The sequence below is a fragment of the Natrix helvetica genome (genome assembly GCF_964273705.1).
Source record: "Natrix helvetica genome assembly, chromosome: 10".
NCBI classification, from domain to species: domain Eukaryota; kingdom Metazoa; phylum Chordata; class Lepidosauria; order Squamata; family Natricidae; genus Natrix; species Natrix helvetica.
The window spans coordinates 6,760,931-6,786,888 of record NC_138561.1 but is presented as its reverse complement, the minus strand read 5'-3'; the positions used below and the strand labels follow the sequence as shown (position 1 = coordinate 6,786,888).

Below are 25,958 nucleotides of genomic sequence, written 5' to 3'. Positions count from 1 at the left end.
TTCTCTGTAATCTACCACCAACGCAAGTTTTTCCTAAAATGAACATTATTCCTTCCTCCGCTGACACTAAATTTAACAGTGGACGTGATGTTTCCATCTGCACAAAAATCTATGGACCCAACCATACTGCTTCTTGCTTACTTCTCTTTCTCAAAATGCAGCGGAAGTCAAGGCCTAATCTTCTAATGTAGCATTTCCCTGACAATTAAAATGCAGAACATCCCATTTTAGCCAGATTAAGATTTGGGAAACTGCCAGTTACTCTGGAGGGAAGGCTCAAGCCAGGAACTACCATATTTTTCGGAGCATAAGACACACCATTTTTTCCTCAAAAAAGAGGCTGAAAATCTGGGTGCGTCTTATACAGCATTTTTTGCCTCCCAAAGCCCTGCCCCCTTCACCAAAATGACCGTTCATACCCTTATGGAGGCTTTCAGAGAGCTCCTGGGGGCTGGGGAGGGCAGAAATGAGCAAAAAACAAGCCGTTTTTTGCCCACCCCCCACCCCCAGCAGCACAATCTAAGTTTCCATAAGGCTATGCATGCACTTTTTTGACAAAAAACGGGCCATTTTTTGCTCATTTTTGCCCCCACCCTCCCCTCCCCTCCAGGAGCATTCTGCAAGCCCCCCCCCCCCCCCAAGGCTATTCATGCCTTTTAAAAAAAACGGGGCCATTTTTGCGAAAAATGGGCCGTTTTGGAGAGGTTTGCAGAGTACAAAAACTTTTTTTTTTCCTTTTGGAAAGCTCTTTAACTGATTGATGAGAATTAGATTGATCAAGTGCTGTGCCAGCAGAAACAAAGTCTTAGGTGCTGCAGATTGTCAGCGATTTCCTTCTCCAGCACATGGATAAATACACCTGGAAACATCTACCTACCTACCTACCTATTCTCTCTCTCTCCCTACCTACCTTTTGTATTTCTCTCTCTCTCTATCCCTCTATTTATCTACCTACCTACTCTCTCTCTCCTCCCCATCTACCTACCTACCCCCCCTCTCTCTACCTATCTACTGTATTTCTCTCTCTGTGTGTGTCTATCCCTCTACCTACCAATCTACCTACTCACTCTCTCTCCCTACCTATCTGCTGTATTTCTCTCCCTCTCTATTTTTCTCTCTCTATCCCTCTACCTACCAACCTACCTACTCTCTCTCTCTCTCCCTACCTATCTACTGTATTTTTCTCTCTCTCTTTCTCTCTCTATCCCTTTATCTACCTACCTATCTAACTATTCTCTCTCTCTCCCTACCTACTGTATTTCTCTTTCTCTCCCTCTCTATCCCTCTATCTATCGACCTCCTTTTTTTTTAATTTGCCTCTTCAAAACCTTGGTGCATCTTATACTCCAGTGCGTCTTATACTCTGAAAAATACGGTAGCTTGGAATAGTGATACAGTTTCAACTGTAATAAGCTTGACCTCCCACAAGTTCCATGAAGGGATCTGGTCATTCCCAGGGTTAGGCAAGTAGCATGGGGAAGATTCTTCTAACATACAGTAGTGGCCAAAATTGTGGAAACCTTTTGGGGAAAGTGTATTTTTGAGGTTGGTGACTAATAACACCACATTTCTTTGTAGTACCACCATAAAATTATATATCAATGGAAAGATAATGTAATCAAGAAAGTTGCACAACATAGTTTGTTCAAGTATCTGTATCCTATGAAAAGTTATAGCCAAATATAGCCAGCAATAAAACCCAGTTAATAGAAGCAAACGTTCAATCTTGGTTTCACATTGTAACAGCAGCAGAACTAAAAGACTTGGTTCACTCCATGGGAAGACGTTTTAAGGCTGTAATTCATGCTAAAGGTTAACCAACTAAGTATTAACTGACATAGTGATAATTTTTGTATATCTCATTTCACTTTTCTTCTTTATAACTGCTATTCTAATAGCAAATCCTTCATAAAAGTTATTGCATTACGTTCTTGATTACATTATCTTTCCATTGATATATAATGTTGTGGTACTACTCCAGCATGGGGTTGAAACAGAAGACCTCCAAGGTCCCTTCCATCCAATTATTTGACGCTCTATGAAAACGCTCCTTACCTAAGACTTTGCTGACCAAAGGTGGTCTTTTGGATGCAGGCAAGTAGACCCCCATGAAGTAGACTGGAATTCCAGAGAGTGCAATTCCAATGCCAATCAGAGAATTAACGGTGTCACTGTAGAGTGGCACAACCACTAAAAAAATCGAGCACATACAGAAGACGATGGGGAAAAACAGGCTCAGCTGGAAAACAGAAAATACAGCACTGAATAAGGAGGAGGAAGAGGAAAAAGTCATGTTCCAATTCACAATTTTTTTCCCGTAGTCATTGGAGATAGCCCCAGGTGTACAACAGTTCATGGTGCAACCACTTGAAGTTGCAATGGCACTGAAAAAAATTGGTCCTTGCATTTACAACCATTGCAGCATCCCCGTAGCCATGTGATCAAACATTTACAGAGTGGAGACTCTAGAAAGAGTGCAGAGAAGAGCAACAAAGAGGATTAGGGGACTGGAGGCTAAAACATAAGAAGAACGGTTGCAGGAACTGGGTATGTTTAGCTTAAGAGAAAGAAGGACTAGGGGAGACGTGATAGCAGTCTTCCACTAGAAACTACCTTCCATCCACCCAGAAATTGCAAATAGATCCACAGAAAACACCAGGATGATCCGTAACACACCTAAGTACAGTGGAATCTCAGTACTCGACTGTTTAATAGATTAACAGAGTTAGAAGGGACCTTGTAGGTCATCTAGTCCAACCCCCCGCTCAAGCAGGAGACCCTACACCATTTCTAATGGATGGAAGTTCAGTCTCTTGAAAACTTCCAGCGATGAAGCTCCCACAACCTCTGAAGGCAACTTCTGTTCCATGGTTGATTGTTCTCACTGTTAGGAAATTCCTCATTTCCAGGATGAATCTCTCCTGGATCAGTTTCCATCCATTGTTCCTTGTCTGGCCTTCAGGTGCCTTGGAAAATAGCTTAACCCCCTCCTCTCTGTGGCAGCGCCTCAAGTATTGGAAGACTGCTATCATGTCTCCCCTGGTCCTTTTCTTCACTAGACTAGCCATGCCCAGTTCCTGCAACCGTTCATCGTATGTTTTAGCCTACAGTCCCCTAATCATCTTGGTTGCTCTTCTCTGTACTTCTTCTAGAGTCTCAACTTCTTTTTTATAGTGTGGTGACCAAAACTGGATCCAGTATTCTAGGTGTGGTCTTAGTGAGGCTTTATAGAGTGGTATTAGTACCTTACTTGATCTTGATTGTATCCCTCTGTTAATACAATTTAGGATTGCATTGGGGTTTTTTGGCTGCCATCACACACTGCCGGCTCATATTTAACTGGTTGTCCACTAAGACTCCAAGACCCCTTTCATAGTTACTGCTATCAAGACTGGTTTCACCCAGTCTATATGTGTCCTTTTGGGGTTTTTTGTCTGCTTTGAAAGTCATTGAATTCGGTACTCGACCCGGTACTCGTTGTTTGTTTGGTACTCAACGCACAAGCTAGAACTTGTTAGCGTCAGCTGCTTCGTGGCTCGCTGCCCTTTCCAGTTTGATACTCAACATTTTTGGTGCTCGATGCATCTCCCAGAACCAATTAATGATGAGTATCAAAGTACCACTGTAGTCTTAATCTCTTTGCAAAAAAAAAATCAATGATTGTTTTTATGTAAATGATGGGCTTAATGTTATATACCAGTGATGGCGAACCTATGGCACGCGTGCCACAGGTGGCACATGGAGCCATTTGTCAGGGCACACGAGGCGCTGCCCTGTCAGCTGTCTCCAGTCCCCTAATCATCTTTGTTGCTCTTCTCTGCACTCTTTCTAGAGTCACCCTTTTTAAAACCATTTTTCGCCCTCCCCAGGCTCCAGAGCCTTTATAGGAGACTGGGGAGGGCGAAAAGAGCCTCCCCCGCCCCCCCGGAGGCCCTCCGGAGGCTTCATGAACTTCCCTGAAGAGTCCGGAGCGCAAAAAAACGGCCCTACAGGCAAACTGGAACTTCGGGAACAGACTTCCGGTTTGCTCGGAGGTTCGTTTTGACTGCTCCGGAGGCTTCAGGGAAGCCTCCTGAAGGTCCCTGAAGCCTTCGGAGCGCTTAAAATGACCCTCCGAGCAAACCAGAAGTCATATAAAGCCTCTGGAGCCTGGAGAGGGCAAAAAAAGCATGTAAAAATGGGGGGGTCGCACCTGTAGTGCACGCATGCGCACTGGGGGGGTTGCACATTGCATTATGGGTGCGGCACGCCCGCACACTACCCCCCTGTGCTCCCATTTATGGCACGCGAGCCAAAAAAGGTTTGCCATCACTGTTATATACATTCCTACCATTTTTTTAAAAAGTTTTTTTTATTTTTCCTTTCAAATTCATTCTTAAATATACATTCTTATAATTGTTATTTAACATTTGTCAATTCATATTTTTCTGCCTGTATATTTACATTTTCATACTTTCTTATTTCCTCTCCCCCTGATTTAATAATGTGTCATCTGAGTTATTTGTTTTGGGCTTTGTTCCTTTCTCTTTGTATCTTTTTTCAAGCCAATCATAAAATCGCCCCCATGTCCTGTAGTACACTGATTCCTTCTTGTCCTTTATTCTCAATGTCAACCTATTCATTTCTGCACAGTCTAACATCTTCTTTATTATCTCTCCTTCTGATGGGATTTTGTCTGCTTTCCACTTTTGTGCAAATACAATTCTAGCTGCTGTTATTATTGGTCCAATCAGATATGAGTCTTCTTTAGTATATTTCTCTGGTAGAATACAATATACATTCCTACCTTGAGTGGCCGATGCCGATCTGGTTGTTTCCAGCGGAGGTAGAGCTGACCAGCAATGGATAACCCGACAAAGAACCAATAGCTGAAACTGAAGTAGTTAATAAGGAGAAAGACATCTTCCACAGTCAAGTAGATGAGGCTCATAGTACACTGTTAGAGAAGATAAGACAAAGGCATGAAAAATTCCAAGCACAGCATTTTCTGAATTCTACAGTATATAACAGCAACACTTTGACTGACTTACTCTCTTGGCAAGTCGGGTCACTTTGATGCTAAAATATGATTCATACAGGTAGTCCTTGACTTATGACCACAATTGAGCCCAACAATTGTCTGTTGTTCAGTGACACATTTGTTAAATGAGCTTTGTCCCATTTTATGCCACAATGGTTAAGTGAGTCATTGCAGTTGATAAGTTAGTAAGCGTGGTTGTTAAGTGAGTCTGACTTCCCCATTGACTTTGCTTGTCAGATGGTTGCAAAACGTAATTGCATGACACAAACACACACACACACACACACACACACACACACACCGGACACCGCAACCGTAATATTTCTGAGCCAATCACCAAGCATTTGAATTTGGACCACATGATTGTAGGGATGCTACAAAAATCGTTAAGTGTGAAAAAGGGTTATAATTCCCTTTTTTTCAGTGCCGTTGTAACTTTGAACGGTCACTAAATGAACTGGTGTAAGTCGAGGACTACCTGCGATGGAGAAAATAACAGCAACGAGCCAAGAGCAAATTTAGATTCCTTTATTTCCGGGGTTGCAAACATCTTTAGGGTTTGAGGCAAGGCAGAAAGCCAGAGTTTAGAATACAATCTTATTCCTCACCTTTGCTGGATATTTTCCAAGATTTCTCCCCCTCCCCCCTCCCTTCCACCCCAAAAAAGGCTTAAAGGCCAATGGGAATTGGAGTCCAGTATCTGATTGTCCTGACCTAGGCTTCCTTAACAATCATGAAGAAGAGTCTTGGTCCTGGCAAAACCTCTTTTATTTACACGACTGTGAATTCTTTTCATTCATAGTCAGCAAGGCTTGGCAAACAGTCTTTCAGAGGAATATTTATCAACATGAACCTTATCTTGTTTGGAGAGCTGCCAGATAACTAGTTTCCAAACGCAGGGCAAGGCAAAACTTGGCACAGAGTCTCTTATAGTCACAAACAGAATTTTCCACTCTTGAAACAACCAAAGGAACGAATTGTTTCCTGCAAAAGCCCCCTCCCCATTCGCTCCTCTTTTGTTTCCTATGGGAGGGTCCAATCACCTCCAAGGTGTGGCTTTACTCCCAAGTCGACCCTGCTTTCTTAGATGTTCTTGTCTTCTGGCAGCTCTGCGCATGCGCACACTGGGAACAGGCTCCAGCTGTTCCTCTGCCTTAGTGCTGTCTAGCTCCCTCTCTGCCTCCGATGCAGAGCCCTCATCTGAGCTTTCCTCAGCTCCCAGGACTGGCCCCTGTTCCTCCCCAACCTCCTTACTCTCCAACTCTGCTGCTAGCTCTGCTGCCAGCTCTGCTGCCACCTCTGCTGCCAGCTCTGCTGCCAGCTCTGCTGGCCACTGGTGGGCCACAATAATGATCTCCCCATCACGTTTCAGAAGGGTTAGGTTGCAAAACTTTGCAATGGCCTCTGCCATGCTTTCCCCAGGTTTAGAAAATTCCTACCAACTCTGTCCATTATCCACATTAAAGGGGTATGATGGCTGCAGAGAAAACAAGCTTTAGTAGCTTTCTGGGATCAAACTTTGTCGCTTCAAAGTCTATTTCTCTTCTCAGTGGATAGATCTACAGGGCAGAATGAGCATAACGGACTGAATTTTTTGTTCTTTTAACAACTTTGCAATCCCATGCATTGGATGGAGTCGGGGTGACTGAACAAAGCTTCAGCATTTACTGGCCAGATGCCCTTCCTGAAGCCTATGCGGAGTTCGCAGCAGACAATAACTCATTGCGCCCAGAGATAAATATCTGCCGCTGCCTAGGATCGAACTCATAGCCTCCTGATTGTGAAGTGAGATCTCTACCTGAACAATCACAGTAAATTGGCTTACATTGAAGAGAAGAGCTGGGACGGGTGTAAACCTTCCAATGTGGATCATGGATAAGAGGTCAGGCAGATGACCTTCCCGGGATCCTACAAAGAAGAGCCTGAATAAAAGAGACAGCACACTTAATATCCCAGGCAGTATAAATCTAAGAACATATATTACATTTGAGCCAGGGGAGTGATTAAGTAATCTTACAAACTTAATCACTCCCCTGGCTCAACTGATAAAGAGAGGAGAACTTGTGGCTTAGAGGTTAATACAACTGCCTAATATGTGAGCAGGCCAAGTTCAAAGCTCAGCAAGGGTATGGCTAGCTGATGAGAGCTAAATAGCTTGAAATAGATCTATGCAAGTCTCCCTTCATTTCTTTATCAGCAACTTGTGGCTTAGAAGTTAATATAACTGCCTAGTATGTAAGAAGCCCAAGTTCGAATCCCAGCAAGGGTATGGCTAGCTGATGAGAGCTAAATAGCTTGAAATAGATCTATACTAGTCTCCCTTCATTTCTTTATCAGCAAAAACCTAACACAAAATGATTTGTCATGTAAGCGACTGCCTAGAATGTTCCTGGAGTGGGGCTGAAAGGCAAAAGGGAAGCAGTATGCTCCCTCCCATATTTGGGCAGACCAGCTGCTTTGACAGAAGAAAACAAACAGTGTGTGTATGTGTATGTGTATGAGATACATATATACTTTTGAGAGAGGGCATCAGAATTGCATTTTGCTTAATATATGCCAGTGTGTTTACAGAAACAAAAGTGGCAATAATGGTTACCTTATCTTGTAACTTATCTTATCTTAATCTTATTTCCCCTTTCATATAAACAGAAATGGTGCTTTCATATAAACAGAAACTAAAGTTTAAACTAAATCATCTCTTCAATAAGCTTAGACGTGGAACATTCTTGTGGTTGGGGTACACAGCTTTAAGTATGATAAAGCAAAATTAATTGTTGTTCCTTTACCTGGATGATGCTAAAATGGAGGCATTCAGCCCCCCAAAACAGGACAAGGCAACAGCTATTGGAATGGTCCAGCTGAAAACCCCAAATACTTGGTCAGCAAACGTCTAACAAGATAGAAGAAAAAAGGGTGGAAAAATTAGAAGGCATTTAACATGCACTAGAACAGTGATTTCAAAATGTTAAAAGTCCAGGAAGTTCACAGCCAGTCTCCGCAGGTAAACAAATATATCGAATCTTTCTCTTGTCTGTGTATGTCTGGCACTGAAGTTCAGCTGCGATTAAACAATTTCAGAAGCAAATGTCAATCTGAATTTATTGTTGGGAACGCCCGTTGCATAAAATCATTGCACCCATCCTGTGCAGATTAGATTGCTATACTATTCAACTTCCCTTTGCTCTTTAGCAATATTCTAAACTATCCATTTGCCCTCAAACTGCACTAAATTAAATAATATATGAGAATCATTTTCTGATACCTTGCTTGGAGAGAGAGAGAGAAAAAAGATAGATCTTTTTCAGAGAGATTTACTCCCTTTTTACAACCCTGTCATGTAATCTCTTAAATCGTGGTAGAGTCGGAGCGACTGGATGGAGCTGAGCCTTTACTGGCTGGATACCCTTCCTGATGCCATGCGAAGTTCACAGCAGATTTAATTGTTATGCCCTAGGAGAGAAATACAGTAGAACCTCTAGTCATAACCACAATTCGTTCCACAACTTTGGTCACAAACCGATTTGGTGATGACTCGAACCTAATTTTGGAAATTTGGCGCTTACCCAAAAAAATGGTGCGGAAAGGGGAAATCGCCCGCCAAAAAAACCGTGTGATTTTTTTTGGGTCGGAACCCAGTTTGGTCAGAAGTGTTTGTGACCAGAGGTTCTACTGTATCCGCCAGGAGGATTGAACTCTCCAGCTTCGGAGTGGGAGGTGAACACCTTCACCACTAGGCTCCCACACTATGATATACAGTACTCTGTATAAAATATATAGATATAGACGATAGATAGATAGATAGATAGATAGATAGATAGATAGATAGATAGATAGATAGATAGATAGATGATAGAGAGATGATAGATAGAGAGAGATTGATTGATTAGTGATAGAGACAGATATATATGAGAGAGAGAGAGAGAGATTAATGATAGAGACAGATATAAGAGAGAGAGAGAGATTAGTGATAGAGATAGATAGATATAAGATAGAGAGATAGAGAGAGATTGATTGATTAGTGATAGAGACAGATAGATATAAGAGAGAGAGAGAGAGAGAGAGAGATTAATGAGAGACAGATAGATATGAGAGAGAGAGAGAGAGAGATTAATGATAGAGACAGATATAAGAGAGAGAGAAATTAGTGATAGAGATAGATAGATATAAGATAGATAGAGAGATAGAGAGAGATTGATTGATTAGTGATAGAGACAGATAGATATAAGAGAGAGAGAGAGAGAGAGAGAGATTAATGAGAGACAGATAGATATGAGAGAGAGAGAGAGAGAGATTAATGATAGAGACAGATATAAGAGAGAGAGAAATTAGTGATAGAGATAGATAGATATAAGATAGATAGAGAGATAGAGAGAGATTGATTGATTAGTGATAGAGACAGATAGATATAAGAGAGAGAGAGAGATTAATGATAGACAGATAGATATGAGAGAGAGAGAGATTAATGATAGAGACAGATAGATGAGAGAGAGAGATTAGTGATAGAGATAGATAGATATAAGATAGAGAGATAGAGAGAGATTGATTGATTAGTGATAGAGACAGATAGATATAAGAGAGAGAGAGAGAGAGAGAGATTAATGATAGAGACAGATATAAGAGAGAGAGAAATTAGTGATAGAGATAGATAGATATGATAGATAGAGAGATAGAGAGAGATTGATTGATTAGTGATAGAGACAGATAGATATAAGAGAGAGAGAGAGATTAATGATAGACAGATAGATATGAGAGAGAGAGAGATTAATGATAGAGACAGATAGATGAGAGAGAGAGATTAGTGATAGAGATAGATAGATATAAGATAGAGAGATAGAGAGAGATTGATTGATTAGTGATAGAGACAGATAGATATAAGAGAGAGAGAGAGAGAGAGAGAGAGATTAATGATAAAGACAGATAGATATAAGATAGAGAGAGAGTAGTGACAGAGACAGATAGATATAAGATAGAGACAGAGAGAGATTAATGATAGAGACAGATAGATATAAGAGAGAGAGAGATTAGTGATATAGATAGATATAAGATAGATAGAGAGATAGAGAGATTGATTGATTAGTGATAGAGACAGATAGATATAAGATAGAGAAAGAGAGAGAGATTAGTGATAGAGACAGATAGATATAAGATAGATAGATAGAGAGAGAGATTAATGATAGAAACAGATAGATATGAGAGAGAGAGAGATTAGTGATAGAGATAGATAGATATAAGATAGAGAGATAGAGAGATTGATTGATTAGTGATAGAGACAGATAGATATAAGTTAGAGAGAGAGAGAGGTGATAGAGATAGATAGATAGATAGATAGATAGATAGATAGATAGATGATAGATAGATGATAGATAGATAGATAGATAGATAGATAGATAGATGATAGATAGATAGACAGACAGATATTAGTGATAGACGTATAATAGATAGATAGATAGATGGTAGATAGATAGATAGACAGACAGACAGACAGATAGTGATAGACAGATCTAAGATAGATAGATGATAGATAGATAGACAGACAGACAGACAGACAGACCAACAGACAGAGATTAGCGACAGAGATAGAGACAGAGATAGAGACAGTGACCAAGATAGACAGTGATAGATGTACAGATAGATATAAAATAGACAGACAGAAAGAGATTAGTGATAGAAATAGATACAGACAGTGATAGAGATATAGACAGACAGACAGAAATATTATGCTTTTCTAATCCTCTTTCTTATTTTGTTCTATCTTTCTTAACCCTACTCGAGACATACCTTGAAGGTTTTTCCCATCATGATCAGCTGAAAAGTAAACTGTTCCCAGTCTCTCACAAATGCATGCATTTACTATAGCAGCAGTATTTGGTATCTATGACTGCAGGTCTGATCTTTTTTTATGTCTCTCCTAGACCTAACAGACTTTAAATTCCAATTTACACAAATATATTGTCCTCCCATGATTACCATCCAATGTATACACCTTATCCATAATGCAACGACTAGCAAACGACGCAAACAACTTTCCCGCCAGAAATCATGCCCAATAACTTTTGCTTTCTGCAATCTCCAGAACCCCCCAGAATTAGAAGAACTAAGATTTTTCCCTTAGGGATGTTGTCATTTTAGGTATTTGAGAATAAGATTCGGGGTGTGCTGAGCAAAACACCAAAAAAGAAGGTATATCAAAATTACCCTGTTTCCCTGAATATAAGACCTCCCCGGATAATAAGCCCAACCGGGCTTTTAAGCTCATGCGCTAAAATAAGCCCTCCCCCTGAAAATAAGCCCTCCCAAAAAAATATTGTAGCACAGCAGCTGCCATGAGGTGACCACGCTTGCTGCTTCCTGCACCTCAAAAATAATAAGACCTCCCCGAAAATAAGGCCAAGTTCTTATTTTGGGGGTCAAAAGAAAATAAGACCCTGTAAGAAAAAGAAAATTGCAAACATCCATCTGATTATTGCCACATGAGAAAGAAGATATGTCAAGAAAGAAAGCTAAAAGTTTCATGTCCCAATGTGGCACGGATGAAAGATCTGGTTTCCGGAACTTTGGAAAAAGGAGTAGTTCAACCACCCTTCAAAGGTGGTAATCACCCTTGCAGAGTGATTAATTTCACTTAATTTAGCTGGCACGCAAGGTGCAGTTATCCGGGGTGGGGGGGTGGGGGAGGCTGAAAAAGTTAATTGCCTTCACTTGCTTAAACCTGCTCACTCTTTAAAATAGAACACACAAGATAAATGGGACTAACTGTAACTTTAGTATGTCAACAAACCTGGCAAAGTTTTGGCAAATGAACCTGCTTTTCATAGCAGGAGATAAGGACTCAAGAGAAGAGAAGAGAAGAGAAGAGAAGAGAAGAGAAGAGAAGAGAAGAGAAGAGAAGAGAAGAGAAGGAGAATGAATTAGAATAAGAATAGAATTTAGAATAGAAATAGAACTGGAACAGAACACAACAGAATTAGAAAGAATAGGATAGGATAGGATAGGATAGAATAATGGAATGAGAATAGAAGAGAATAGAAGAGAAGAGAAGAGAAGAGAAGAGAAGAGAAGAGAAGAGAAGAGAAGAGAAGAGAAGAGAAGGAGAATGAATTAGAATAAGAATAGAATTTAGAATAGAATAGAAATAGAACTGGAACAGAACACAACAGAATTAGAAAGAATAGGATAGGATAGGATAGGATAGGATAGGATAGGATAGGATAGGATAGGATAGGATAGGATAATGGAATGTGAATAGAATAGAAGAAGAGAAGAGAAGAGAATGAATTAGAATAAGAATAGAATTTAGAATAGAAGAGAAATAGAACAGAAATAGAACTGGAACAGAACACAAAAGAATTAGAATATAGAATAGAAGATAGAATAGAAGATAGAATAGAATAGAATAGAATAGAATAGAATAGAATAGAATAGAATAATGGAATGAGAAGAGAATTAGAATTAGAAGAGAATTCTTTATTGGCCAAGTGTGATTAAATACACAAGGAATTTGTTTCTGGTGCATAAGTTCAGAGTGTATATACAAACAACGAAGTAATATAATCATAAGATACCAATAGAAGAAGGTAGTAGGAAAACAGAAAAACAGAATGACAGAGTTGGAAGGGATCTTGGAGGTCATCTAGCCCAACCTCCTGTTCAGGCAGGACATCTGCCTATACCCTATACCATTTCAGACAAATGGCTATCCAGTCTCTCGTTAAAAGCCTCCAATGTTGACGCACTCACAACTTCTGGAGGGAAGCCGTTCCATTGATTCATTGTTCATAATGACAGGAAGTTTCTCCTTAGTTCTAGGAAGGCTGAGAGGGATAATAGTAATTCAGTCCTCCTACGTTGGTAAATAGGTGTTTGAAATTACAATGGATCCTACAAATGGAATTTATAACCTGATTTCAAAATTCCCAATGTCACCCCCCACGCTATCATGTGACCACTTGCAGCCATTTGTGGTCCTGTGACCACAATTTATGATGTTTTTGTCAGAAATCAGCCTTTTTTGGGGGGGTTCCAGCAAAACCCCGGCCTGTAGCAAACAGTGGGTTCACTTAATGACTGTGGGGTTCGCTTCACTGTAGCATTCACTTAATGACCGCTGCAAAACAACAACAACACATAAAATCAGGTCTGGGCACATGCTTTAAAATTGTCGCGGCTTACAACCGTTATTGCTAGGCTCAATTCTAGTCGTAAGTCGAGAACTGCTGAAATCATTACATTCGCAGAACGAAGTTCAGAATTAGGAGCTGCCGAAGGGTGGAGATGAATGCTACCATCTGTGATCTACACCTTTCTGAGCTCATGATAAGCACCTGGCCATCTCTTCCACAGATGTTCCACCCACACAGTCTTTATTTGATTTCCTTCCCTGCAGATAGATGAATCACTGATTAACCGGTGAAGAATTCCTAGGCGCGGTAAATAAAAATGCGTTGGTGCTGATCACAGGCCTATCCGTTGGCAGTATGACAGATGGGTCTCCATATCTGTAGGATCTGCGGTTAGAGTGCAGTACTGCAGGCTACTTCTGCCGGCTGCTTTGGCAATTTGGCAGTTCGATTCTCAGCAGGCTCAAGCTTGACTCAGCCTCCCGTCCTTCCCAGGTGGGTAAGATGAGGACCCAGATTGTTGGGGGCAAATAGGCTGACTCTGTAAACCACTTAGAGAGGGATATAAAGCACTGTGAAGCGGTATATAATTGTAAGTGCTATTCCCCTTCCTTCCTTCTTTCTTTCCTTACTTCCTGTTAGAATGCAGTATTGCAGACTAATTCTGCCGACCCGCCAGCAGTTCAATCCTGACTGGCTCAAAGCTGATTCCACCTTCCATCCTTTTGAGGTGGGTAAAATGAGGACCAAGATTGTTGGGGGCGATAGGCTGACTCTATAAACCGCTTAGAGAGGACTGTAAAGCACTGTGAAGCGGTATATAAGTCCAAGTGCTATTGCTATTGCTATTCACATTTTCATGGAGGTGACTAGAGGCTAAACCCTGGGATGAATGGTTGCAGGAACTGGGAATATCTAGTCTAATGAAGAGAAGGACTAGGGTCACACGATAGTGGTCTTCCAGTACTTGTGGGGCTGGCATAGAAAAGAGGGTGTCAATTTAATCTCCAAGGCAACTGAGGATAAGATAACATGCAATGGATGGAAGAACATCAAAGAGAGAGCCAACTTGGAAAAAGGAGGAATTTCCTGACAATGAGAACAATTAACCAGTGGAATAGCATGCCTCGAGTTTTGGATGCTCCATTACTGGAGATTTTCAAGAAAAGATTGAACAATCATTTGACTGGGATGATATATGTTTCGTGCCTTGAGCAGACGGTTGGACTAGAAGACCTCTAAGGTACGTTCCAGCTCCAGGATTCTTCATACTATTTCCAATTTGGCTTACACAAAGGCAGAAATACTCCTCCAAAATTTCCTGACAGTAAGAATAATTAACTGGAACGAGTTGCCATCAGAAGTTGTGGGTACTCCATCATTGGAGATGTTTTTAAGAAGAGACTTGATGGCCATTTTTCTGGAATGTTAGAGGGTCTTTTGCCTGAGTAGGGGTTGGATTAGAGGACCTCCAAGGTCCTTTCCCAACACTGTTATTCTGTACCAGCTGGATACCCATGCTTCGCGACAAAACTATGTGATTGGGCAATGCTGGAAAAATCAGGTTCACTCCAGTTCAATCCGTTGGCTCAGTGGTGGTTGGTGATTGAAACACATAAGGGAATATCGCTCCCGCCTCCTGAGTGAAGGAGTGGAACGTCTGCCAGTTTGAACTAAGGTAATGGAATGTGAGGCAACTGGCAGTTGGAACAGAGTTATTTTCAGTTGGGGAGGGGGAGTAGAACTCCTTAGCATCAGAACGTGTTAATTACTGTATAAGAAATACTAATGATTTCGACAAATCCTTTCTTAGTGAGCACCTAAAAGTTAATTATTTTTCAATTTATTTTTCATTTCTGAGCGAAGGCAATCCTCGCCACCATAATTATGTGTAGAATTAAATACTGAATTTCTTTTTTATATTTTGTTGTCATTATTCCTAGTAAAAATACTTCTGGTTTCCAATCAATTTTGACTCCTGTTATTGATTCTAGCCAATTTTTAATCTTTTTCCAATACTTTTTGGCTTCCTCACACGTCCACCATAGTGATAATATGTTCCGTGTGCTATTTCACATTGCCAACATTTTGTTGAAATATTTGCTGAGATTTTTGCTAACCTTGCTGGTACGAGGTGCCATCTGTAAAACATTTTGTACTGGTTTTCCTTGTATGCACCCGATAAGTGTCGTTTTTAAATTTGTCCCCCCAAATTTTTCCCATTTATCTAATTCAATATTGTAGCCAAAGTTCTGTGCCCATTTTACCATTTGTTCCTTCACAATTTCTTCTTCCATTTTATATATTCTCCCTATCATATTGAAATACAAATTCTAATTTTGGACACTTACCAAAGCCTCTCTGCTCTTGACCGGAAAAAAAAAATAGGAGACTCAAAATAGAAATGAGTATGTCTTAATACATTAATACCTCAACTGGAATTTAAAGGTATAGCTCATAGGAAGCCGCAACATTGAGAAACAGATTAAACAGAACTGTTATTGCAGAACCTTACATGTATTAATATATCACAACTACAGGCTTGCCCAGTGAAGCAAACTTACATGATTAAGCAAAGCAATTGCTTATCAGGTTGTAACTTACACACTGAAATTGCTTGTCTTATTTGTTTCTGCTCTAAGCTTGGGTAAGGTTTCTCAGCCAAATAAACACAATGTAAGCAAGTGGAATCTTGCTCATCTCATTTCCAGTTTCAGCTTGTCATTTAACAGTGCAATAAAAATATATATATTTATTTACATATTTTTGAGCAGAGAAAAAAACAAGCTGGCCTCGAAAGAGTTTTATCCTTAAAAATGGAAGAAATTCAGAAGTCAAAATAAGAACAGGAAAATGATAGTCCACTGGTGGAATGAGTGCCCTGTATGTCAGAAATGGCTATGATGGCAAACCTATGGCACACGAAGCCATGTCGCCCGGCACGCATGGCCTTGCCTGTATGTCTTCCGGGTTTCTGGCACGCATGCGGACACGACAATCAGCTGTCCTTCGTGCGCGCGGCAGTGCTGAAACCCGATTGTTGGATGCGCATGTGTTCCAGAACTCAGAAGTTCCGCTTTTCCGGACCGTGGCCCCGACGAGCGCGCGAGTGACATTTCCGCACGACCTTTTTGGCACTTGGTACCGAAAAGGTTAGCCATCACTGGTGTAGAGTCTCTTGCTTGGGCGGGGGGTTGGACTAGATGACTTACAAGGTCCCTTCTAACTCTGTTGTGTTTGTGTGAGTGTGAAAAATAATGCAGCCAAAATAGAAAATGAGGCATTGTAGTTTATTCTAAAGATCCTCACTAAATTTCTCTTGAACTGTCTCCAGCTTTTAACAAGTGTGTGAAACTGACTGGAGAAATGCCCTTGTTTTACAGGTGGTCCTTGATTTACAACGGTAACTCAGCTGGGAATTGCCGTTGTAAATCATTTCGGTCCTTACGTGACTGTAAAGGTCACCCAGTGGCCAAGCACCCAAAATGCAATCACATCCCTCTCTCTCTCTCTCTCTCTCTCTCTCTCTCTCTCTCTCTCTCTGTATGTGTGTGTACCCGTGCAAATGTCAGCCATCAGAATTTCAAAATTGGGCCATGCCCCTTTTTGGCGTTCAACATCACTTTAAAATGGTTGCTAAGCAACCTCTTAAGTGAAGTTTACCTGTAATTGTTCAGCATTATTATGTACTGCTTCACTTTGTGCTCAATCAGGGGGTCAGGCTAGAAGACCTCCAGGGTCCCTTCTAGCCCCATGAGTCCCAGAGGAAACACGAAATGTTCGTTTTTGCTCGGTACAAGGGCCCAACAGCAACGAACCCACAGAGATCACTTCCAAACTGCTAAAGGCAGAAATACTCCACATTTCACTGCGATTTTAGTCACATTTTAAGCTCCTCGGATGGCTAAGCTACCCTAAGGTGTTAGGAAAGTTAGGCCCAGTTCACCGGCCTCCCCGGCGGAATCACCTGTGGGGAGGATAACATCCAAAGTGCATTAATTGCGTTTCCCTCCTTTTGAAATCAAAACGGCTTTATATTAAAATCACAGCTAAGGATAACTGAGGATTTAATCCCATCAATCTTCATTTAGTTTAGTACAAATTTCAACTCAGCCTCCTGATTAACATCAAATCCAGAGGAAATGCAATTTTGCCGATTAGTCACCAGGTCCATGAAGCGACAACAATATTTCTAAACCCGAACGGCTGCCAAATCACTCGGGGATAAAAGGCCTAACTTGGCTTTCTCTTTTCTTTCAAGCGGAAAAGTTAAACAGTTATTGAGCTATTAAGAACTGGGGGGGGGGGGATAGAAATGAGGTCATTGCAACCATATAAGTCTAAGTGCTATACTCCAATATAGAAATTTTTTCAGGCGGAAGCAGGGACTCGAGAGCCCAATCTAACAATAAATAAATAAGATAAAATAGTAAGGCCATACTTACCACCGCAACAGCATCGCTAGAAAGGATAGCATTAATATCCAGCACTGTATAGTAAGCTATATTGGTCAAGATGTAGATAATCGTCACGATCGGCATAGAAATCGCAATAGCAAGAGGCAAATTCCTGGTCAAATTAAACGAAAAGAAAATACTTCAGAATGAGTCACCTTTTCCCCCCTGACAAACACCTGTTTGAAACCTGGAATATCGTCTGTTCATATTTGCAGTGATAAATGCATTAAAACACATTAGGTTTTTCAAAAAAAAAGTGCTTTATTTACATTATCCTGGTACCCCATCTGTTCCAGAGGCGGTAAATGTATACTGATTACAGCACACCAGAGGCTCACATGATGGGAGGATCAGATCAAAAACTCACATTCTATTATTGTTGTTGTTGTTGTTGTTGTTGTTGTTGTTGTTGTTGTTATTGTTAATAATAATAATCATCATCATCATCTTTGGTGAGATTCACAGCCTTTGGGGCTGGTTGGTAGCCTAACAGCTCGAGTCCTAACCAAGGACCTAGGAACTGTTAAGGTAACATCGGAGGATATAAGCTGTTCCAAGTAGAGTGGTTTTTTGTAGAATCAGAACGTTCAAGTCTGATAAATTTAGAATTTCCAAATAGCGAGGTAGCCCTTTAGGTATTGCTCCAATTAATTAATTAATTCATATTATTATTTTATTTTGATTCAAACACCATCTGCCATTAAACAGTGTGTCGTCTGGGTACATACATTTTATGCAAATATTTTATACAATCACAATTTACAGCCATATTTATTATTTTATCTATTCTTAACTTAATATTAAAATATACCACACCTAATACTATAACAACCCTCTTCTTAACTTATTTAACTTTGTTAAAACATTTTCTCTATTCCAATCCTCTGATTTTTTCCACTTTTCATATTTGTTTGTTTGTTTGTTTGTTTTGTTGGATTTATATGCCGCCCTTCTCCCAAAGGACTCAAGGCGGCGTACAGCATTAAAAAACACATACCACAAAAGTTAAAAAGAAATTAGATAAATATCCAAAAAACCAAACTCAATTAATAGGACAATAACATTTTAAAAATGAGTTAAAATTAACAGGCCAGGCCAGCTTGCTGGAAAAGCCAACTTTTTAGGGCGCGTCGGAAGGACCGGAGGTCAGGGATTATGCGAAGCTCCGGGGGCAGCTCATTCCAGAGGGAAGGCGCTCCCACAGAGAAGACTCTCCCCCTGGGGGTCACCAGCTGACACTGTCTGGCCGACGACACCCTAAGGAGGCCAACTCTGTGGGATCGTACTGGATGGTGGGAGGCTACTGGTGGCAGTAGGTGGTCTCGCAGGTACCCTGGGCCTAAGCCATGGAGCGCTTTAAAGGTCATAATTAATACCTTGAATCGCACCCGGAAAACAACCGGCAACCAGTGCAGGCCGCCTAAAAGGGGTGTAACATGGGAGTATTCTCTAGCCATTGATAAAATAACTCCCATATGTTATAATAATCAGATTGTTCCTTCTCTTTAATTTCAAGTGTTAACCTATTCATTTATGCACATTCTAATCTGTTCATGCTCTCATTCTCATCCATAGGGATATCTTCATTTTTACAATTTTGGGCAAATACCACCCTAGCTGCAGTTATTATGTGAATTATCAAATATACATTTTCTTTACTGTAAATTTCTGGTAAAATCCCCAACAAAAATAATTCCAAGTTTCAGATCAATATGCTGTTGTATCATCTCCTCCAAGGCTACGGTTTTCCCAGTTGCAATGGATGGCTGTGAAGGTTGGACCATAAGAAAGGCTGAGCACCAAAGAATTGAGGCCTTTGAACTAGGGTGCTGGAGAAGACTCCTGTGAGTCCCTTGGACTGCAAGGAGATCCAACCAGTCGGTCCTAAAGGAGATCAACCCTGAGTGCTCTTTAGAAGGCCCGATCCTGAAGAGGAAACGCAAATACTTTGGCCACCTAATGAGAAGGAAGGACTCCCTAGAGAAGAGCCTAATGCTGGGAACGATTGAGGGTAAAAGAAGAAGGGGACGGCAGAGAATGAGGTGGCAGGATTGAGTCACCAAAGCAGTCAGCATGAGCTTAAAGGGACTGCAGAGGATGGTGGAGGACAGGAAGACCTGGAGGAAGGTTATGCCTGGGGGCCGCAATGGGTCGGACATGACTTCACAACTAACAACAACAAATCACCTCCTCCAACCAGGTACATATTTTTATCCAATATTTTTTGGCTTTTATGCATGTCCACCACATGTGATAATACGACCCCAGTGTCATGCATTTCCAACATTTTGCTGATTTATCTTTAAACATCTTTGCCAATCTTGCCAGTGGAAAATGCCATCTGTAAAATGCCATCTTGTACAAATTATCTTTATATGCAGTTGACATTGTCAACTTATAGGGAAACTCACATTCTGAATTCCTTCCCAGTCACCAAAGATTAAAAGTCCACTGCTTGAAAAAGGAGAATATTTCACAGGGTTGAAAAGTGGGGTCTTTGGAGCTCTGTGAGCCTGGCAGTTTTCTTGCAGATGTTTCATTACCCAACTGGGTAATATCATCAGTGCTAGAAGCTAGAAACACTGATGATATGACCCAGTTTGGGTAATGAAATGTTTGCAAGACAATAACCAAACTCAGTGAGCACTAAGGACCCCTTCAAAAGGCAATATATCAAAATTAGATTGAAACCTCTCCCTCCAAGACATGATATGTTTCTGTGGAGCAGCATAGAAGGCTATAATTCATATTGTCGAATCTAAATGTTGTATTAGGTATACTTGAATTCAAAAAAGACCACGATAAATTAGAGCAAGTTGAGAGGAGACTAGGAAGCCTTATAAGAATGCTTGCATGATCTGAATGTTGCAACCAATTTTGGTCACCATACTACCAAAAAGATGTTGAGGCTTTGGAAAAAGTTCAGAGAAGAGCAACTAGGGTGACCAAAGGCCTGGAGAGTAAAACATATGAAAAATGGCTGCAGGATTTGGGTTTGGTTAGTCTAAAGAAAAGAATTAGGGGTGACATGATAGCAGGATTATGGCAGTATTTGAGGGGCTGCCATAAAAAAGAGGGGGTCAAAGTATTCTCCAAAGCACCAGAAAGCAAGACAAGAAATATTGGTTGGAAACTGATCAAAGAGAGAAGCAACCTGGAATTAAGGAGAAACTTCCTAACAGTGAGAACAATTAACCAGTGGAACAGCTTGCCTCCAGAAATCATGGGTGTTCCATCATTGGAGGTTTTTAAGAAGAGATAGGACAGCCACTTGTCTCAGATTGTATAGGTTCTTCTGCTTCAACAGGGGGCTGGACTAGCAGACCTCCAGGGTCCCTTCCAGCTCTATTCTATTCTAAATTCTATTTATCCTGCAGAACAGCTGTAGGACTTGACAGAGGTGATGTGGACTTATTTGCTATTGTCCCAGCGATCAGAGACAACTAATGGGTTAAAATCACAAAGAAGATTCACTAGACATCCAGGACAGTGGTGAAATTCATTTTTTTTTACTACCAGTTCTGTGGGCATGGCTTGGTGAGCGTGGTGTGGCTTGGTGGGCATGGCAGGGAAAGAATACTGCAAAATTCCCATTTCCTCCCAATCAGCTGGGACTCAGGAGGCAGATAATAGATGGGGCGGGGCCAGCCAGAGGTGGCATTTGCCAGTTCTCCGAATTATTTCTGCTACCGGTTCTCCAGAACCTGTCAGAACCTGCTGGATTTCACCCCTGATCCAGGAGGAACTCTTGTATCGTATGAGCCATCAGCTCATGAAGTGGTGAGCTTTCCTTCCCTTAGACATCTTCAACAGATGGAGGCTCACCTGTCAGAAATGTTGTAGTAGATCCTGCTCTGAGTAGGGAGTTGATTACATAGCCTCTAATGCACCCCCATCCAAATCCATGATTCTATGCTTCCAAAGCATGAAACTCAAACTGAAGTCTACTAGGGAGGTCCAGACCCCAACTATTTAAAGAAATGGAACTTCTGAGAATTTTAGAACATTCTATTTCTCCTCCAGACTTACATTGGTTCAACCCAATGCTTCCTCATGCTTTACTCCTATTGCCTGGAAGTTTGGGGTGCTCTGGATATGATCCAGTCCCAAAACAGATTGCTTCGTCTATGTCCAGAACATCAAGATTGTGCTAACTAACATATCAGTTGAAAATTAGGTGAGGGTCTTTAAACTTTGTGAGGTTTTTTAATTTGTTGTTAGAAATAAAAGCTCCAAGAAGTTCTCTTTCTTACCTTTCTGGATTTTTTATTTCTTCAGTTACAAAATTCAGGGTGTCCCAACCTGAGTATGAGAACAAGGCAGAATAAAGTGCAAGAGAAATTCCTCCGAGGTTCCAAGATGACCCCTCAAAAGAGTCCTGAAAATGTTCTGAGTATCCTGGATATGAAATAAAAATGCAGAAATAAATGCAACATTTGGAACATACAAAACGAAGCGGTTGGTTTTTTAGAATACCATGATAAGAAAAACATCCACTGTACATAACCTCTGATATCTGTAATAGGATAGATAAGGTATAATCCCACCAGAAATTTAGCAAGGTTCCATATTAAATAATAGACAATTTTTATCTAGGCTTTCTCCTCCAGGACACAAACCCAACTACCACTTACGCAGTGGCAAAATTCTGTGTTGCTCCAATGTCCACAGGAAAAAAATTGGTTACAGAATTATAGTTCTCATCTTGTGCCAATTATTTGGACATATCTCTTAACAATTTCTGGACCGTTGTATTTACTCCCATACTTATCGGCTTTTCACCCCCGTAAACCAGAGAGTGAGCCAAACAGTTTGAGAACGTGTATGTTGTTATCCACTTTTAATGTCAATACCTTTTAAATATATTTTAATGTCAGTACTTTTTAAATATATTGTAAAAAGTAATGTGTATTGCTGGTCTTCGACCGTGATAAAGATTTATACTGTAATAATAGCAATAAGCAGAAACTGATTGCTGTCGAAGCTCGATTCCATAAAATGCCAACTGAAAGATACCTATGCTCTCAGCAATTCCAAGAAATTCAACATGCCCATTGTTTAAACATCCATTTTTTAAAAAGTCATCTTTTTTGGTGGGGGGAATGCAAAAAAAAACTTCCTTTTTGCTTTAATCTGGAGCAGGGGAGTTTGGAGCCAATGTCTTAATTTCAGATTCATGTTTTAAACGTCCCTATCAATGCTGGGATTGTAAATATCTTCTTCCTTCTGATGCTAACTCCCTTATTTGGGGTCTCTCTTGAAATAATCTAACTTTTTAGACCAAGCACGTATTAAACCACTCACTCAATAGATACCATTTAGGGAAGAAGTACCTGTGGCTATCAAGGTTTACTTTTATTTCCTTATTTAGCCTCAGCCCAGGGAAAAAATTCTGAAGCTACTCCAATGAGATCAAAATGCCCCTTACTAGAGCAGCTATCACTGTTTTTGCCTTATTAGGTGATAATGAATGGTAAAAATTCCCAATTCATAGTCAGGCAATACATTTAGAACATAGAAGACTGATTAATAAGAGTTGGAATGGACTTTGGAGGTCTTCTGGTCCAAGAAGTCCCTGCTCAAGCAGGAGAGCCTACTACACCATTCTGGGCAAATAGTTGTCCAAACTCTTCTTAAAAACCTCCAGTGGTGGAGCACTCACAAGCTCTTTCACTGGTTTAATTGTTCTCACTGTCAGGAAATTTCTCATTAGATCTAGGTTGGATCTCTCTTTAGCAATCGCCCATGATTATTCGTTTTGTCTTGCCTTCAGGTGCTTTGGAGAACAGGTTGACCCCCTCTTCTTCTTTGTGGCAGCCCTTCAACTACTGGAAGACTGCTATCATATAACCCCTAGTCAGAGGTGGGTTCCGGATCCACCACAGGCACGCATGTAGCACATGCGCACAAGTGCCCAGCATGTGCATGCATCCTTACTTCTTGCGACGCCTCTGCGAGCCTCCGTGATGCTCCAGCTGCTCAGCGGAGCGTCGTGTAAGCGCCGTGTACTCTGTGCGCGTAAGCGCCGAAGAGCTCAAATACAGGTAAGGAGCTCGGGTGGGCCCTCCGGAGCACCATAACAGAATGGTACCCAGTGTTCCGGGCAGGCACCGGTACTCCCACCACTTCCCCTACTACTTCTCCGCCTGCAACCCACCAATGCCCCTAGTACTTCTCTTTGTTAGACTGGACATACTGTGTTCCCTCAATCGTTCAGCAAAACACTTACAATACTGACTTAAAATCTCTCTTGAACCGTGCCACGTGCCAGCCAGCTGATTTTCGGCCTTCCAGAGGGCTGGGGGATGCCATTTTTGTCCTCCCTGGGCTTCAGGAAAGCCTCCGGAGCCTAGAGAGGGCAAAAAACAGGCCCAATGGGCCAACTGGACATTCGAGGATGAACTTCCGGTTGGCCCCTTGGGCATGTTTTTCAACCTCCCCAGGCGCCAGAGGCTTTCCTGAAGCCTGGGGAGGTTGAAAGAACGGCCTCTCCTGGTCCTCCGGAAGGCTTTTCATAATCATAGTGTGACAGAAACTGGGGTCGCTTGTGCACGTGCGGTTGGGGTGGTCACATCTTTTGACCCACCTTTAAAAAAAGGTTAGCCATCACTGCTCTTCAAGTTTCATCCAGCTGGATGTTGAATAAAGAAAGGGACACTGGCTTGGTGTTAGAGCTGTAAATCCAGCTTTAATTTCAGGTATGCTGCAAGGAGAGTCATTTTACTAAGCCTATGCCCATTCTTCATTTTTCAGCATACACACCCTTTTTTCCAAGTTGCTGGGTAGTGCTGGGTTTTTTTTTGGGGGGGGGGGGTTGGAACAGTGGATAAAATGTAATTTAAAAAAATCAAATTACAACCAGTAGTTGTTTTTTATTCAGCATCACTTAGGAAACAAACTGTGAAGTTGCTTCAAAGGAGTCTGTCTAGAATTCTCTGCAATATTTAACAGGATGAATACAAAACAATGTAAATCACCTTAAAACCATTTCCACAATTTCTTGCCTCTTAAGGAAGAAAGGATGATGGCTAACATAATGTGAGAAAGGATACACGTGCCTTATTATGCTAATGCGTGATTCTTCATTGGGCCCCTTCATGGGGAATAAACAATATAATGAAGGTATAAATGCATTTTCAGCACAATGGAAGTGCCGACTTCCTATTTTCTCGTCCTAGCATGTGATTGAAATTTACAAGCCAAACCGGAATAAAGAAATGAATTTTTTTAAACAGTGTCGTGATAAACCTACCACAGCTCAGATACTGCAGCTCATAAGAAAAACACGTTAGCAAGGCCAGGTGGCCGAAACTGAACAATAGACCAATAACAAAGAGAAAACACAAGTATGACTAAAGGAAAGAGACTCGGAGATCTTGGCTTCAAAATAAAAACCAGCTTATCAGCAATACGCATACAAAGGTTAGCAAAACAGCTTTTCCATGGTCATTCCCATTATTGGTTTATAGACCAAAGTGTGTTCAAACAGTAATATCATTTAAGTGCATTGCAAATTTCTGGATCGAATTAAATGTGGTATTAACTGGATGAGTTAACAGCCTCTCACCTATTGCAGAGAATTTTGAACAAGGCACAATCTACAGTATATATTAAAGTAAATCCATAAGTGACTCTACAAGGTTTGAAACGCCAGGTGGAAGTCACGGCTTTATTCCCAAACTTGAAGGAAACTGATTTGTTGATCCAGATAGATGTGAAGCCTTCATTTAGACTCTGAGAAATGTAATAATCACTCAGAGTTGCTTCATAGTGAGAGGGGAGGGAGGGAGGGAGGAAGAAAGGAAGAAATGGAGAGAGGAAAGAGGAAGGAAGGAAGCAAGGAAGCAAGGAAGAAAGGGGTGGAGAAAGGAAAGGACAGGGAAGAAAGGAAGGAAGGAGGGAGGGAGGGAAGAAGGAAGGGGAGGGAGGGAAGGAAGGAAGAAGTGGAGAGAGGGAGGAAAGGACGGGGAATGAAAGAAGGAAGGAAGGGAGAGAGGGAGGAAAGGGGAAGGAATGAAGGGGTGGAGAGGGAGAGCAAAGGACAGGGAAGGAAGGAAGGAAGGAAGGAAGGAAGGAAGGAAGGAAGGAAGGAAGGAAGAAGTGGAGAGAGGGAGGAAAGGGGAAGGAAGGAAGCAAAGAAGGAAGAGGTGGAGAGAGGGAGGAAAGGAACAGGGAAGAAAGGAGAAGGAAGGAAGGAAGGAAGGAAGGAAGGAAGGAAGGAAGGAAGGAAGGAAGGAAGGAAGGAAGGAAGGAAGGAAGGAGAGATTATCTGGCTTACAGACATTGAATAAAGCAGCATAAAACATTAAAACTATAAAGATCTTAAATTTAAAGGGTCAATTAAAATTAAACTAAGCAGGATGG

At 41.2% G+C, this 25,958-nt stretch overlaps 1 protein-coding gene across 3 annotated transcripts in view; it reads right to left on the bottom strand.

The window, feature by feature from the left end:
• SLC7A6 (solute carrier family 7 member 6) overlaps positions 1-25,958 on the bottom strand; it is a 50,448-nt gene that overhangs the window by 2,478 nt on the left and 22,012 nt on the right. For all 3 annotated transcript variants that reach the window (XM_081963356.1, XM_081963355.1, XM_081963357.1), the window contains 6 exons: positions 21,848-21,992; positions 17,583-17,706; positions 7,807-7,910; positions 6,846-6,942; positions 4,787-4,936; positions 2,056-2,239 (listed from right to left, as the gene is read on the bottom strand). In XM_081963356.1, the coding sequence (XP_081819482.1) occupies positions 2,056-2,239; positions 4,787-4,936; positions 6,846-6,942; positions 7,807-7,910; positions 17,583-17,706; positions 21,848-21,992 (804 nt within the window). The remainder of the gene's footprint in view (positions 1-2,055; positions 2,240-4,786; positions 4,937-6,845; positions 6,943-7,806; positions 7,911-17,582; positions 17,707-21,847; positions 21,993-25,958) is intronic.